This window comes from Megascapheus bottae, chromosome 15 (assembly GCF_031878675.1).
Source record: "Megascapheus bottae isolate mThoBot1 chromosome 15, mThoBot2.hap1, whole genome shotgun sequence".
NCBI lineage: Eukaryota > Metazoa > Chordata > Mammalia > Rodentia > Geomyidae > Megascapheus > Megascapheus bottae.
Genome location: NC_143523.1, coordinates 14,287,826 through 14,305,042, shown reverse-complemented (window position 1 = coordinate 14,305,042; position 17,217 = coordinate 14,287,826). Strand labels below are relative to the sequence as shown.

Here is a 17,217-nt window from a genome sequence, read left to right as displayed (position 1 = left end):
CCTCTAGTCAGTCAAGTTCTTGAAGCCAGAACAAATGTCTTTGGGCCTAACCTGTTATTCATCTTTCCCTACTTCCCCACACAGCAGAGTTTATAAATAATTTTCTTTTATTTCCTTGTTTTTCCTCCCCCCCCTACCTGTTTTCTGTTAATAGGGCTATATACTTGAAGCCAGGATCTCTGAACTTACACCCCACTCATCTCTTGAAGTCTCAGTTAGTTCTGGAGAAGGTGAATGTCTTAAAGAGGTTTTTGAATCCAAGTAAGGGAACAAGAGGAGAGTTCTAAGGTAGCAAACACCACCAAGCTCTGCTGCCTCGGAGATTTTGGGGGAAAAAGTGTCTGATGACCTCATCACTTCATGACATATCACCTCGCCTCTTCAGTTCTACTTTTCTCCACTTCCCAAGATCGCCTTGATTTTGCTGTCATTGTGATCAGACTACTTTCTTTGAATTGAGACCCACAGCCTCAGAATATCAGGACTCCTGCTGCAGTTGGATTTTTGCTTATATAAAATTGTAATGGTTTTAGCAGTAGAAAATATTGTTCTGATAGTGTTGAAAAACTTTTACAAAGTGTTAGTCATCTGTGGATACAAATTGTAGAAAAGGTTTCCAAGAAAAGAGATTTTACTGCAGTTAATTTTTCTTCCCTTTATATGTTAATGTAACAATTTTTAGCACATAGAAGGAAACATTTGAATCATGTATTTTAAAAATAAAGTCACACCTCTTGAAACTGTAGTGTAATGTAAGTCCCATACACAGCAGTTATATTTGAAAGGAAACTGTATTGTTGGTTTTGGACAGATATTTACTTGAATAATAACTCAGTATACAGTGTTTTGTCTTTATGATTTATGCTTGCTCTCCTACTTGGCAGAAAAACATAAAAGCATTCAATGTAGTTATAATTCCATATGTAAATCTGTGGACTAGCAAATGAATATGTACCGCCATGGCAAAAACAGTATGATTAAATGTGTTTATGGTATTTCTTTCTGGGCATCATTAGTAGCTATGGTGCTCAGCCACAGAGAGTAGATAACTGTCATTTACTTGAGTTAAGAGGGTTAAAAAAAGAGAACATACTTTTTAGGCCAAATAAGTTTATTTTTCAACACGTTAATTTATTTAAGTTGATGTAGAGTGGCTAGACTCTATTGAATTTTACTCTCTGGTATGCATGCATAATACCTTCTATTACTTCCAAGGAGAATAGAAAGATTGAATGCTTTTAAGGGAGAAAGTTTATTACTCTGTGATTTTTTTTTTAACAATAAAAAATCTTTGCTCTTAGACTTAGTGTTTGGATCTTAACTAATTTTAGTAAATGTACTTTTGTGAGGGATGGGTCTCTTAATGTTCTTATGGTGCTATATTTAAAAAGTGACTTTTAATGATTACTGTCCTTTGGGAAAGTCAAGGAAATTAGTGAGCAGAAACCACAACTAATACTGTACTGTAACACTGCCATGAATTCTTAAGTGAGGCATACTGTATACAAGCAGTTCCTGTGCATGGAGCTGGTTTCTTGAAGGATCCTGGAGTTTTGTTTTGTAATTACTTTCTTTCTTCACTACCTACAGAGATTTAGATGGTCTGTTGTGAATTCTATCATGTTGTGGTAGTTGTCAGAAATGCACCACAATGTGTGATGTTAAAGTTGTAATTAAGACTCACACTGCTTGGTTTCAGGTTTAAGAGTCCAGTTCTGCTTTGTAGATACACAATTATGGACAATTTGATTGCTCTCTCTAAAGCCTGCCTCTCCCATCTATAGAATGAGAGGAAAGGAAGTAATAGTTTCTGCTTTATAATGTGATAAAACATGTAACACAGTAGCTCAGTTCTTGGGCAGAGAAGTGTGTGACAAACCATCCCTTGTAATATCACTAATGTTGCTGTGGTAGGTTGGCCAGGACTTAGGTAGACTTTGTTGACTTAACTATACTCTTGAAAGAACCTTGGACCTCAATTCTACTTCCTCATTGAACTCAATAGAATGGGGCTAAGTTCTCTTTATGAAGATATGTATTTGTAGAAAACTAAAGGACATGTTTGGACATGAAATTGGAATTAGGCTTTGAAATTCAGGACATCAGTAAGGGAATTGGGGGAGAATTATATGTGGAGGTAAGACAGGTATTTTCTAGAAAGAAATGTTATGGATTAGCTATACAAAGCATGAAAGATTTAGTTGACCATCTAAACAGCTGTGTATGAGTGAAGCCATAAAACATTGCTACATGATTCTTTTCCATGGTAGATGTAGGAATAAAAATCTGCATTAATTTATGAGTATAGTGGACTTGGTATCCACAGGTATGTGGTTCTAAAGAGACTCCATTGAGGTGGTGCTGGTCATGCTCAAGATGCAGAGTTCATTACTGGACAGTGAAGATTAGTGTTACGAGTCCTGGATGTATATCAAAATCAGAGGTACAGCTGGAGGATCTTAAGTACCTAAAACAGATTTTTAATGGATGAATTTCCAGGGACACAGAGGAGAGTCACAAGAGAAGGAAACCTAGGACTGTCCCCGAGGAACCCAACAGTTAAAAAATGAGCTATAAAAGAGGAAGCATAGCTGAGTGCAATAAATCCAAAGGAAGCATTTGGGAGTCACAAAATCAGGTGTTTTGTAAGCTACGAGAGGAGAGAAAGTTACAAGATGGGAGGAGCAGAGTGTCAGAGCCACAATATTGAATAAGAACAGGACTGAAGAATGTCTATTAGCTGTGTAGAAGAAAGTTAGTTGAGAGACCTTTCTGTGGACTGGTAAACAGGAGTGAGATGATAGGGAGAGGATTGGGAGAAGAGGAAGGAAATATTCTATGCTGGCTTCTCCAAGAATGGCTGTGGGCAAAGAAGGGTTAGCAGTAAAGAGGACAGTAACAGGTCAGGAGAGGCTTTTTAAATTCTCTTGTTAATGAGCAAATCCTATGCATTAATCCTAGATGTCCCTGACATGGATGTTCTCCAAAACAGTACCTTAAGGAAAATGTGTCCTTCTAATATGGAGATATACAAATTCACTCTTGATTCAAGAGAGGCTTGCCTTACTTTGTGTTTTCTATATCTAAAACTGCTAGTTGAATGAACTATGCAGAGAATTAGAGGGAATGAAATGTGACAAGAATAAATTTGGAATCATACATTAAATTTTTCCTTCTTGGTAATATGTAGATTTACCTCCCCCTTCCCCACCCTGCAGAGTTAAAAATCAAGCTGAATTCTAATTCTGTGTAATTTTCTTAGGAATAACCTCAGAGTATATAGAAAATTCCTCATATAAATCTAATTCTACTAGAATCACAACTTGTACTGAAGGTGTTCCATTTAGGGTTGGTTTCTGAAGCACTAGTCAACTGGTGAGTGTACACTTTAACCTTCATGACTATTCTGCCCTGTTGTATAGTCACTGACTTAAGGTTCTAGCATAAACACACTTTTCTTTTTTCTGTCAGTCATGGGACTGGAACTCTGGGCCTGGGTGCTGTCCTTGAGCACTTCAGCTCAAGGATACCATCCTACCCTTGAGCCACAGCATCAGTTCTGGTTTTCTAGTGGTTAATTGTAGATAAGGTTCTCATGGACTTTGGGGCTGTTAGTTTGGCCTAGTAGTAAAGTGCTTGCTTAGCATTCACAAAGAGCGGGGTTTGATTCCTTGGTACCACATACATAGAAACAAAGAGCCGGAAGTGCTGCCATGGGTCAAGTGATAGGGTTCTAGCCTTGAGAAAACCCAAGGACAATGCTCAGGTTCTAAGCTCAAGCTCTCACGAACTTTTTAGTGCCTGGGCTGGCTTTGAACCACAATCCTCACATCTCAGCCTCCTGAGTAGCTAGGATTACAGGCATGAGCCTCTGTGCCCAGCTTAAACACACCAAACACACTTTTAAGTAAGAAAGAAGCTTGTGTGTCAACTCAGGAAACCAAGCTATGTTATAAAAATCGGGTAAAAACGAGTTGCTTAGAACTTGAAACTAACTGTAGCTATGTCTCAGCTTTACTTCTTTCTAAATGTTGCCTTTTCCTCTTGCCCCCAAAATTGATTTCTTTGGAATATGCTTGCCTTGCTCCCAATTCCTTGTTGAGAGGAATTGAGCAATTAAGATTAGCCCAGCCAGGATAACTATCATTTACCCAGTATGGTGATCAAAATGACAGAGTTGTGTAAGGAGACATCATTGTCCTGTTAGTCAAGATGGTTGTTTCCAGAGAGTAGAGGCTGAGAATAGAAGGGGTCAAGGCAGAAAACTGTACATATTCAATACGCTTGAACACAACTTTGGTGAAGCCTACACAATGGGCCTGATGATTTAGAATGAATTTATGGAAAGGTTTTCTGACATCATATGATAGAATATCATTTCTACAGGAGAGAATTCCAGTTGGATTATAACCTTATTGTGACAGTTTCGTTAAGCCATGTACATGTTACAATTTAAAAGTAATTTTAGTTGTATCAAGCTATTATGCTAAAATTATCTAGTAGATAATCTTTTATTTCCATTTTTGGAGTAGAAGCTGAGTCTCAAGACAAACAAAACAAAATTAAATTTAAAAGATTGATTTTTTTTTTGTCCAGGATTCCATAACCAGTGAATGAGATAGTCGCTTCAGGTTTAGAATGCACAGATTTTAAATATTTCATGTAGTATAAGATTTCCTCTTAATGTTACTAAAAGTACAGTATTTGAAGGACTGTAAGAATGTGCTTAGTATTTTTATAGGTAGCTACTGAATTTCATTTTTAAATCATTTCGTCCTAACTTCTTAGACTTACAAATTTACACATCCCCTAGGCCACCACTATGTCTGCTGTTGATGTAATCTTTTCCTATGGACAAAGTAATTTTCAGTATCTTTTAAAAATGTTTGGCCTCCTTAGTAATTAGCACTCCCTAAGAGGGTGGCTAGAATGGCTCCAAATTTATCTAAGTGATATGCTCATTTCCCATATATTCTCCAGTCTGATAGAAAGAAAAGAGTATATAAAATAGAGGATTTAAAATATTAAATTATCTCCATCTTTACTGATTCCTTGATATTTGTTTGTTTCAGATGAGAAGAAACATATGGTTGCAAATGTGGAGAAGCAGCTTGAAGAGGCAAAAGAGCTGGTATGTGGAGACTGAGGAAGAATTTGAACATACATCCTATAAGAAATGTCTTCTTCTAGCCTGTTCTGTATGTTGTGGAAATGTGGAGTGTTACTGATGAATGTTTTCAACTCCGAATTCATCAGATTCTATTTGAAAGGGTTTTAATAATCTCTTGAGATTTTATTCTATTTTCTTGAAGTGATTGACTAAATAAAGCATCAATCTTGTGTGTGTGCATATGTGTGTGCGTATTTTAAGATAAACTGGCCTTGTGATCTTATGCCTCAGCTTCCTGTGTGCTGAATCCACAGGCCTCTAATTTTTAAAGTACTTCTAAGAGCTGTAAATAGATAGTGTTTAATAAAGGCACACCAGATTCTAGACCCTGGGGACAATGTATTATTTACTTTATAATATTTAACTTTCTCAAAATGTCTTTGAGATCAATGCTGTTAGCAAAAAATGGGGGAAGTCTGCAATCTGAGTGAACTTGTTTGGTTTAATGGATGATCATGGAAGACATGATACTTCTAAGTGAGAAATAGAAGGCATGTTGTTAAGTTTTTGTTTATGTGATACTGAGGAATCAAACCCAGGTCCTCATGAATGCTAAGGAAGCACTCTTCCAAGGAGCCACAGAGGTTCTTTTTATGTTCAGTACGTAGTTATACCTCATTTTTTCTGTTTTAGTTTTTTGTACCCTTTGCATTGTATGTAAGTTTATTCTATCTCTGAAGGGAATCTGTGAAACAGCAAGACAAAGGATGAACTAATGCAACAATAAGACTAACTTGACACTACATTGGAAATGAACTGTACAACTTGGTGGGGGTGGGGAAGAGGAATAGGGAGGGATAAGTGGGAGAAAATGAGGAAGAGGGTAGCAGTGTTTAAAAACAAATATACTCATACCTGACTTATATAACTGTAATGTGCCAGTTCATTATCTTTGCAATTAAAAAGAATGTAAAAAAAATGCTTGCTACACACAGAAGTAAAGCAGTTAGGAGAGTTTGAGCCTGGTTGTCAGTTCCCTAACCCTGACTCCCACAGAGTGATGCTGTGTGTTCTTATCAAGCACTGACATACTTTAATAGGAGAGGAACACAGAGCCTGGAAGCGAGCCACTCTGTAGCAACCTGAAGCAAGGGATGTTCTCTGGCCCAGAAGAACAAGTCTTGAAGGTTGCGCCCTGTAAACAGAATGTTCATCAGTGGCATGGACAGGATGAGCCACAAATCCTGGGCCTTCCCAGCAAGCCATAGGAGTGCAAGAGAACCAGAGCTGAGCAATGCTCACTGTTGTGCTACTACCATCTTGTAGATGGGATCTGGTGCTTAGAAAGGTAAAGTAACTTTTGTGAGGTACCATATCCTACTAGGTGGAACAGTAAGACTGTACCTAGATATCCTAAATTTAGAGCTCTAGCTCATACATTACTTTTTCATAAGAATATTTTCCTAGATAGGCACTGATGGTTCATTCCTACAATTCTAGCTACTTAGAAGGCTGAGATCTGAGGATCAAGGGAAGTCCATGAGACTTTTATCCCCATTTAATCAGAAATGAGTCAGAAGTAGAGCTGTGACTTAAATTGTAGAGTGCTAGCCTTGAGTGAAAAAGCTACAGGGCAGTGCCAAGACCCTGAGTTCAAGCTGTAGTATTGGCCCGATTATACACACACACACACACACACACACACACACACACCCCTAATCATGGAGAAAAATGGGTAAAATCCTACATCTTAATGTTTTGTTTGAAAGCCAAGTATATATTATAAGCATGATTCAGTTTGCTGCCATGATTAGTAGTCTCACTGAGGGCAAAATGCTTTTCTAAATATTGGAGGGTACTATTTAGTCTTCCTTCACTAGTTCTGGTTAACTGACTTAGGAAGGTTTACTAAAATGTTTCTCTTACGTGGGCTGACTGGTTCAAAAATTTAGGAAACTATCTTAAGCAGAGCTGAATGTACTGGTATTCCTTGATGTTATTTTTCTGGAGAACCTTCTTGGATTCTTAGATAGGCTCAAGGAAATTTTGAGTCTCTAAAAAGGGCCTGTGGAAGGTGACTAGAACTGGAATATTTCCCAAGCTTGTTAACAGGCTTATTTGGATTTGCTAACAGGACCACACAGAAGAGTGGTATTAAGAAGAAGGCATTTGCTCCCCCTTTGCCTGAGATACTGGCACTGGTTCTGTTTTAGCTATCAAAACTTGATGTAGGGCCGGGAGTTTGGCCTAGTGGTAGAGTGCTTGCTTGCCTAGCATGCATGAAGACCTGGGTTCGATTCCTCAGTACCACATATATACATAAAAAACCAGAAGTGGTACTGAGGCTCAAGTGGTAGAGCTTTTAGCCTTGGGAAAGTCTAAGGACAGTGCTCAGGTCCTGAGCTCGAGCCTAGCACTGGCAAAAAAAAAATTATGTAGGCCAGGCACCTTTGATTTATACCTGTAATCCTAGCTATTCAGGTGGCTGAGATCTGAGGATTGTGGCTCAAAGCCAGACTGGTATGAAAGTCCATGAGACTCTTGTCTTTAAGTAACCATCAGAAAACTGGAAGTGGCACTGTGGCTCAATGTGGTAGAGTATTAGACTTAAGCAAGTGTTCAGTATCAGCACCCAGGCCACAAGTTCAAGCCTCGTGACCAGTAAAAACTAAACCAAACCAAAACAACAAAGACAAAAAAAAGTGATGTGTTCTGAATTCTGCATAGCCTGGCCACTTTGCCTCAGTCTCTACTGTTTGTCATATCTGCCTCTCCTTTGAAAGATTCTGTGTTTTATGCTTTTATCCTTACCTAACCTTCCCTCCTCCCTCCTCTCCTCTCATATTAACCTGCATCTCCCATGATTTCTGACTTTTATAAAAAGCCTTGCATTTTATACACATCAGTCCAGTAGCACATGTCTTCCTCTGGTTCTTGGACAACCATAAGTAATATAAATGCTTAGTTCTTTGGCTTTTGAGTTGAATTTTTGTATTTTTAAGTCTTAGTAGCAGGTTTTTTATTTTTATTTATTTTTTTGTGGATTGGAGGAACATCAAACTTGGTGTTTTTATTTATTTGCCTTCTTTTAGAGACATTACATTTAGTTAGATAATGATAGCAAGCTGATCTGCTGGCTGTGGTTTTATTGTCTGTACTCAAGTATAGAACAGAGATGTGCCTTTGTGGGGAAACACATAGTTATCTCTAACTATTGCTAGTATAAAGCATTTTGTCTGATATATGCATTTCTGTTGGTTTAAAAATGACTAGAATGCTGGAGCAGTGGCCTGATAATGCAGACCGTGATGTTTATGCTATGCTCAATTCTTTTGATGAGGACCTGGGAAACCCACTTGTTTTTGATTTGGCTATTAGGAGTCATTTTGTCTCTGCTGAACAGTTGGTTTGTGTTACAGTCTCAGAGACTGCACATCTTCCAATGACCATGCCTTCTACTCTGATGGCATATGAATGTGATGACAACACAGAGAGAATGTATCTTACCCTTACTCGTGGCTGTGTTGTGTTTGTGTATTTCTTTTTCATTCTCCACTTTCTGTCTCATTTCATTTAAGATACCCTTGTATAATGCCTTAACACAGTAATTTACATACCTTTCAGATTTTGATTTACATATACTTTTGCAATTGTCTGGATGATTTCATTTACCTTGTGAGAGGCAAATAGTTAATTTCAAAGAAATGCTCTAAGTAACTGCCTTACTAAGTAATGATTTAATTTATTGGAATTTTACAGTATGTTGAAACATGTCAATAATTTAGATAAAATTTAAATTAAGGCTAATTTTTTTTCTTACAAAAGTAGAGGTCTGTTTGTTAAAATGGATTCTCTACTATAGATATCTATTATGGCCAATCTATGGGCTTATTACTATTATTATTATTATCTAATTATTCAATTTCTAACTCTGAAAAAATAAGTGACAAGATTATGTTGTTAATTGAAATACCTTTCTAGACTGGTCTGAGAAGCCAAGTATGTTTTGTACAACATTTTGTATTTAAGTTGTTAGATATGGATTTAAGCCAACTTTTTTTTAACTGGTTATAGATTTTATAGTTTTTTTTCCTTGTAACTCAAGTTACCTGTGTCTACTACGTGATACCATGCTTGCTCTATTTCATCTTCATCACTTATTATTATAATTAATGTCAATTTCATGATATGTAAGATATCACTATATACATTTAGGAGATACCTCACTTAATGTTCACAACTGCCCTTATAAAGACCTATTATTGGGGCCAGGAGCGTGGCCTACTGGTAGAGTGCCTGCCTACCATTCATGAATCCCAGGGTTCGATTCCTCAGTATCACATACATAGAAAAGGCTGAAAGTGGTGCTGTGGCTCAAGTGGTAGAGCACTGGCCTTGAGAAAGCCCAAGAACAGTGCCCAGGCCTTGAGTTTCAAACCCAGGACTGGCAAACAAAGAATAGACCTATTGTTCTTTGAAGTGGGAAAAATAAGGTAGCGAGACATTAAGACCCTGTTCAAATTTTTCATGTCTAGTAAGTAGAGTAGCTTATAATGTGAACATGGGAATCTTACTACCAGGCTAAGTTCTGAACCCTTATTGTATGTCTGCATTGTGTCCTGATAAACTAATGCTTTATATCCAAAATGTTCTATGAGGAGGAGTTGTTAAAAAGTGCCCATTATTATTTCATAGGACATGTGTAATTTACCACATTGCTGTATCCATTTAACTCAATGTTGTGGGCTGTAGGTTGAGAAAAGGCTTCCTAAAAGACATTTTCCCAAATGAACAATGCTGGGCTAACGATTCATGGATTTACCACAGGAAATAATGTTAGTGTTTATCTAGTCATTCTAATGGTTTGTGATCAGAATGCCAGACCAGGTTAGACAGATTGATGGGCTCCTCCACCAATACTAATGTTTGGATTAATGCATTTGTTTCAAAAGACATTGCTTAAGCCAGGTGCTGGTGGCACATGACTGCAATCCCAGCTACTCAGGAGGCTGAGGTATGAGAGTTATGTTCCAAAGCCTGGGCAGAGGAATCTAAGAGACTCGTCTAACTAGAAAAAAGCCAGAAGCAGAGATGTGGCTCTAGCAATTGGGCCTCAGCATGAGAATTGTGTGTGGTAGAAGAATAGGGAGCTTAAACTCAGAGCTTTACATTCCTTCTTAGCTTTTTTGCTCAAGGGTAATGCTCTACCACTTAAGTCATGCCTCCCATTCCATTAAAAAATTCTTGACAAGTAAGCAACTATGTACCTTGTGTGTTATTTACAGGTGCTCAGTAACTGCTTGTTGAACTAAACAAAAGTTGAGGATAAAGTAGTTCCAATGTTACTTGATCAGCACTGTGTGTCCATTCCTCAACAGTGAAATAAAGATTTGGAATTAGCTGGGTGCAGTAGCTCATGTCTATAATCCTAGCTACTCCAGAGGCTGAGATCTGAGAATCAATGTTCAAAGCCTGCCCAGGCACTAAAGTCCATGAGGGTTCTTATCTCCAGTTAACCACTGAAAGTGGTGCTGTGGCTTCAGCCTTGGGTAGAAGAGCGCAGGGACAACACCCAGGCCCAGGAGTAGGGCAGTAGCTCTTCAGCTCCAGGAGAGTGCCCAGGCCCACACTTCAAGCCATGACTGACAAAAAAAAAAAAAAAAAAAAAAAAAAACATTTGGAATCAAATCCTTTCAGCTTCAAACATTTGATCAAATGAGAAAAAGCATATGGTTTAAATCATGCTTTTCTTTCCTGCTTCTAGCTTGAACAGATGGATTTGGAAGTGCGAGAAATACCACCCCAAAGTCGAGGAATGTACAGTAACAGAATGAGAAGCTACAAGCAAGAAATGGGAAAACTGGAAGCAGATTTTGTGAGTAAAATTCCATCCTTTGTCGTATTTACTGATTTCTAAACTGCATTTTCACTTTTTTAAATTGTTTTTATCTTGTGTCCTATTTCAGGGGCCCCTGCAAAAACCAACCTACAGCTTTCATTATGAATCATAGGTCACATGAGCTCTAGAAATAGGGAATTTAAAGTATGTTGGAATTATGACTCACAGCTAGATTCACATCCTCTGGCCCTTTGAGTCTTCATGACATTTATTAATATTGAGCATTTATCAGAATTTCAAAAACTAGTTGCTGGCTTTTCAGAGTGGGTATCCTTTAAGATAGGATGTCTATGGATGGACTTACGGGGTTCTAAATCTCCTGAGAGCATATCTCTGTTTTTGGATGTATTTCCTCTCAGCTGTGATGAACTCCCTATATATATCTTAAAAGGATGAATTGTGCCCATCCCACCAATTTGAAAAGAATTACTTTCAATAGTGATTTGTGTACAGTCTTTTTTTTGCCAGTCCTGGGTTTGAGCTCAGGGCCTGAGCCCTATCCTTGGACTTTCTCAAGGCTAGAGCTCTACCATTTGAGCCTCAGCACCACTTCCAGCTTTTTCTATGCATGTGGTATGGAGGAATCGAACCTAGGTCTTTGTGCATGCTAGGCAAGCACTCTACCACTAGGCCAAACTCCCGGTCCCGTAAACAGTCTTTTAATGTAGATTGTATGCTGGGTGCCAATGGCTCCTACTTGTAATCCTAGCTAGTCAGGAGACTGACATCTAAGGATCACTGTTTGAAACCATCTATGGCCAGGAAAGTCCATGAGACTTACCTTCAATTCTAGAAAACCAAAAGTCGCTATGTGGATCAAAGTGGTAGGGCAGAACACTAGCTTTGGGTCAAAAGCTCAGGGACAGCACCCAGGCCCTGAGTTTAAGCCCCATGACCACCACCAAAAGCAAAAAGTACTGATTGCCCTGTGAGGATATTTAGCTTTCTCTTCCGTATATCAGGCTTGTTAACTCTTCTCTATTTGTAGCAAATTTAATAATATAAATTTTAAGGTATAATGTTAAAATAGTCAGGAATTAGAGTAAAAAAGACAGAACTCAGCAAAAATTGTACTTCTGGTTAAATATTCAAAAGAACAAATAGCCAAGGCTTGAAGAAATTATCTGTATCCCTGTGGTCCTAGAAATATTTCTACAGTATTAAAAAGGTAAAAGCAACCTACATATCAGGGATGGATGATGGATAAACAGAATATCCAGTGAAATATTATGTTCAGGAAATTGTGACACATGATGAATCTCGAAGACATTGAGCTAGGTCAAATAAGTTAGTCTCTGGTTGAACGAGTTTGCACTCCCACCAACAGTGTAGTAGTGATCCCTCCTGGCCACATCCCCTCCAGCATCTGTTGTCATTCGTTTTCCTGATCCTGGCCATTCTAACTGGAGTGAGGTGGAATCTTAGAGTTGTTTTGATTTGCATTTCTTTTGGAAAGCAGTGTGGCAGTGCCTCAAAAGGCTAAACATAGAACTCCCCTATGACCCAGCAATTCCACTACTTGGCATTTACCCAACCATCCAGAAACAAGGACATACTAAACCCACTAGCACAACAATGTTCATTGCAGCACTATTCACCATAGCAAAGATATGGAACCAACCTAGATGTCCCTCAGTTGATGAGTGGATCAACAAGTTGTGGTATTTGTACACAATGGAATTCTGTGCTGCTGTCAGAAAGAATGACATCGCCCCATTTGTTAGGAAATGGAAAGACTTAGAAAAAATCATATTAAGTGAAGTAAGCCAGACTCAAAGGAACTTAGGCTCAATGGTTTCCCTCATTCGTCATAATCAGTAGAAACCTTGGGCTCTACTAGCAGAGATTTGCAATAGAGCAAAATCTTGATACATAAGGACATATAATGTGAAGCTAATTGAAAGGACCTCCAGGATATTGAAACAAAAGCCATATAATGAATGATTGTTGTCCTTAATGTACTATGTTGTCTCTCATCTCCTTTGCTGTCCCTTGGTTATCTCATATTGGTATAGTATCTCACTTTGTTATCTGATATATTGAATTTATTTATATTTGGATATTTGAAATTTGATAGGGAAGGGGGGAAAACCAAGATGGGTGGGGGGTGTGGGGGGGGAGGGAAACGGGTACCAAGACATGTGAAAGGGTATCAATGTATGTGAATTAATGTACCTTCTATCTGGCAAATATCATGTAACCCTTTTACTAATTACAATAAAAAATTAAAAACAACAACAACAAAAAAAAACAAATAGGTTAGTCTCATAAGAAAAAATATTATTTAATTTTGCCTAGTATGGGGTGTTTGTGGTAGTCATACTCATAGAAACAAAAAGTAAACGTAATGATTTGGGAGGGAGAAATAGTGTTGTGTAATGGACACAGAGTTTGAATTTTGCCAGATGAAGAGTTCTGCTGAGCAGCTACAGCAGTGTGCTGCTATAGCAGAAGCCTTTAGTCCTTGGGTAGCTTAAGCAGCAGAAATGTTTTCTTACAGTTCTGGATGTGGGTCATCTGAGGTTAAGACGTTGGCAAAGTCAGCATTTCCAAAGCTTCTCTTGTTTAAAGGTGGCTTCTCGCTTTGACTCATGCAGTCTTCTGCACACATTTGTGTCTTCATTTTCTGTTGTTGCAAGGACACACCAACATCCACACTAATGACCTCTTGACTTTGTCTCCAAATGCTGTCACTTTTTCAGTACTGATACAACTCAGCCCAGAGCACTGAGCTTAGTTTTATTTATTTATTTATTTATTTATTATTTTTTTTTGCCAGTCCTGGACTTGGACAGGGCCTAAGCACTGTTCTAGAGCTCTACCACTTTAGCCACAGCACTACTTCTGGCTTTTTTCTATGTATGTGGTACCGAGGAATCGAACCTAGGTCTTTGTGCATGCTAGGCAAGCACTCTACCACTGGGCCAAACTCCCGGCCCATGACCTTAGTTTTAATGTTTCTACTTTTTTTTTTTCAGAAGTTATTCAGTTACTTATTATACAACAATCTAATGTTCAAGCATCTAATTTGTTCCCTATATAGCTTGATACTTCAGATTCCTTTATTTTAGGTATTTGGAAATTATATTGTTGGGTAAGTATTCCTTTCTTAGCTCTGTTTCTGTAATGAAGAAAAATGGGGCCAATAACTATGAACTTAAAATTTAATCTATGGGTTATCTTTAAATATTTATGTGTTTATATATTTGTTGCATCAGCTTTCTTGTACTATGTCAGGCAACATCTTTTGCTACCATTTATAATTTCATTTTCATTAGAGGCAAATTTTTATTACAGTTATACTTACTAGCATGCATTGTACCAAGTAACAAGGATTACTGCCATATTTCCATACATGTATGCCTCCTGCTTTGGTTATGTTCATCTGTCTTTCTTCTAACCATAAAACCACTTATTTCTCTTAACATGATTCCAAAGTTTGTTTGTTGTGCATAGTGCCAAAATAAACATGAGCATACAGGTTATCTCTAGTAGAAACAGATCCATCCCATTCCTAAGTCTTTCTGTTTTTCCCCTTGTTCCTTGTCTTTAGTGGCCAGTATTCCATTCCGATCTTCAATAAGGTTGAGTTGTTGGTTTCTGTAAATGAAGGAGAAATGTGGCATTTGTGTTTCTGCAGCATGGCCAACTTATCTTGTAAAGTAATAAATAGTCTGGAAGTGACTTTTACCTGCTTGGTTTATTTTTTGGTATGAAAAGTGGACAGAACAGATGTGAATTACTAACCCCATTTCACCCATGATAGAACCTCTTGGCTCTATCAGATTAAGTATGGATGCTTATTGGTGCACATTAATTATACAAGGTGAGAGGTTTCATTATGGCATTTTATACATGTATGTAGTGACCCCACTCACTCTATTACTATCTCATTTCCTCCCCTTTCTTTCCACTTCTCCAGTAGTATCTCTTTTATTTTTTTGTGTCCTCTCCCAGCCCCAAGGTTTTACAAAAGAGAGAAAATGTGAACTATTTTGTTTTTGTGGGGCTGATTTATTTCTCTTAACATGATGGTCTTTCCAGTTCCTTCCATTTTCCTTTAGACAACTTAAGTCTCTAGTGTATAATTGCACTTTGTATATATAACACAATGTATACTATGTTTTCTTTATTTTCTCTTCTGTTTACAGTTACCTAGGCTGACTCAATAGTTTGTTGTAAATAGTGCCAAAATAAACATGAACATACAGGTTATCTCTAGTAGATGTATGGTTCATGAGGTATATGCTCAGGGACAGCACCAAGGCCCTGGGAATGACAAAGCAGAAAGAAAGAAAAAAAGAGAGGAAGCAAAGGAAAAGAAAATAAGAATTCATATCCTTAAGCTATTCATTTAGCTTCTTTTTTCAGAATTGGTATGAAGTTCACTAAGGTTTGGTCCTGTTAGAATGTTCTAGGAAAGTAAGCCAGGCAGAAGGCGAAAAGTAGTGTTGTGAATTTTTCAAGTTTAAGATTAAAATTAAGTTTAAAATCAAGTTTAAGATTAAAATTTTTTCAAGTTTAAGGTTAAAAAACAAAATCTAAATAAATAAATTAGTAACTTTGAAGTTATACAAACAAAATAATTCTAAATTTATGTAAAATGTTTGCTCAGCTTCAGTAAACAGAAAAATGGTGCAAATAAATGTTATACCAGAATGAAGTTCCCAAGGTTAGCAAGACGTGGTATGTTGACATGGAGTGTTGAATGGGTTTAATATCTGATTTTGTACTGTGATTGTAGCACCATCTTGTGGTTGATTTGTGTATTTGCATATATGTGTGTGTGTGTGTGTGTGTATATATATATATATATATATATATATATATATATATATATAATTTTTTCCCCCTTGTAACAAATCTGAACCTCCTTTAAGACACACACATACCACCCACAGAAGTGTGGAGGATTAAATGGTGACAAATGCTAGAAGTGGAGCTTTTTAGCTCCAGTCACAAGTTCACTTCTATCCTAGGTCCGTAATGCCTGAATGCTGTCCTTTTCCTGTTTGGCAGTCTATGTGATGTGATTGTTAGACCAGTTCCTGGTGCAGAGCTGTCTACATCAGAGAATGGCACTTCTATTGACAGTCTCAGCAGTGAGGCTGAATGGCCCTAGAAATCCTACTACCTGCGGACTACCAGAGTTGGTCCCTTAGGTCAGGGTTCAAAGGATGTTGTAGAACAGCTTGAAGCTTTGACTGTCACTACCTGCACTCTCTCTTTTCACAGGTGAATGGACAACTTGAGTATTTGAGTATCTGAGCCAGTACACATCTTCTATCTTTTTTTCCTTTTTAGAAGCCTGAGACTAAAGGAGTGTGAATGAGAATGAGGAATTTGAATTTTGATTTTTGTGAAAGGCCAAGAACTTGATGCTTTTGTTTATACTTGATCTTTCTTATACTGTAGACTTCCTGAACTACTTTACTTGTGTTCCTGTGAAAGCTGTAGGAAATCACGAAAGCATGCTTGGACGTTTGGGTAGTCATGGTGCTAATACATGCCGATTATAACATCAGTCAGTCTTTCTCCCAGAAGCGTATCTGTCTCTTCCAAAGAAATGAAAGAGCCAGGATGGAGAGAACCACCTTGGGAGAGGAAGTTCCCTTTACTAGATCTGGTTAAAATCTGGTTAATATCTGGTTAATATGACTGTTAAAAAAAGAAAAATTACACTTGTGTTAGTCTGTATAGAACTAGCAGAATTAGAAAATACAGATAACTAGAAAGAAGAAATCACCCAAGTCCTTTATGACTCAAAAAGAAGCACATTTCCTTTTGAATCTATCCTTCCTGTTTCCCTTGCAGAATGAGTTGTTTTATTTGATGTAATAACGATGTTACTTGATAGACATTTGCTCTTTTAAACATAAGTTCCAACGTTGGCATTTTTTATAAATTCTGGAAGACTTCATTCAGTAGTGTTAACTTTTGTTCAATCCTAATATATTTCCATTTATCCCTGCCATAATTTGGATGCAAGGAACATATTTAAACAGGATTATTAAATCAGAATCATTTCTCAGAAGGCAGATTATACAGTCACAGAGTATCAACAGGTTTTTAATGCTTAATAAAAGTTGCCTGGAACTGCATTTTTAGTGTGGCTCCTCAGCTTATATTTGCTCTTTCTTCATATCTCCTCTATAGTTGAATGTGCTTTAAGAAATAAAAAGGTGGGCCAGGGCTAAATACATTTTAT

General features: G+C 37.6%; 1 protein-coding gene across 6 annotated transcripts in view; it reads left to right on the top strand.

Moving 5' to 3' along the window:
- Vti1a (vesicle transport through interaction with t-SNAREs 1A) overlaps nt 1-17,217 on the top strand; it is a 338,753-nt gene that overhangs the window by 1,426 nt on the left and 320,110 nt on the right. For 5 of the 6 annotated variants that reach the window (XM_090345875.1, XM_090345877.1, XM_090345878.1 and 2 more), the window contains exons 2-3: nt 5,073-5,131; nt 10,875-10,985. In XM_090345875.1, the coding sequence (XP_090202001.1) occupies nt 5,073-5,131; nt 10,875-10,985 (170 nt within the window). Of the gene's footprint in view, nt 1-154; nt 231-5,072; nt 5,132-10,874; nt 10,986-17,217 lie in introns of all 6 variants that reach the window. The other variant, XM_090345874.1, reaches the window with a different exon arrangement.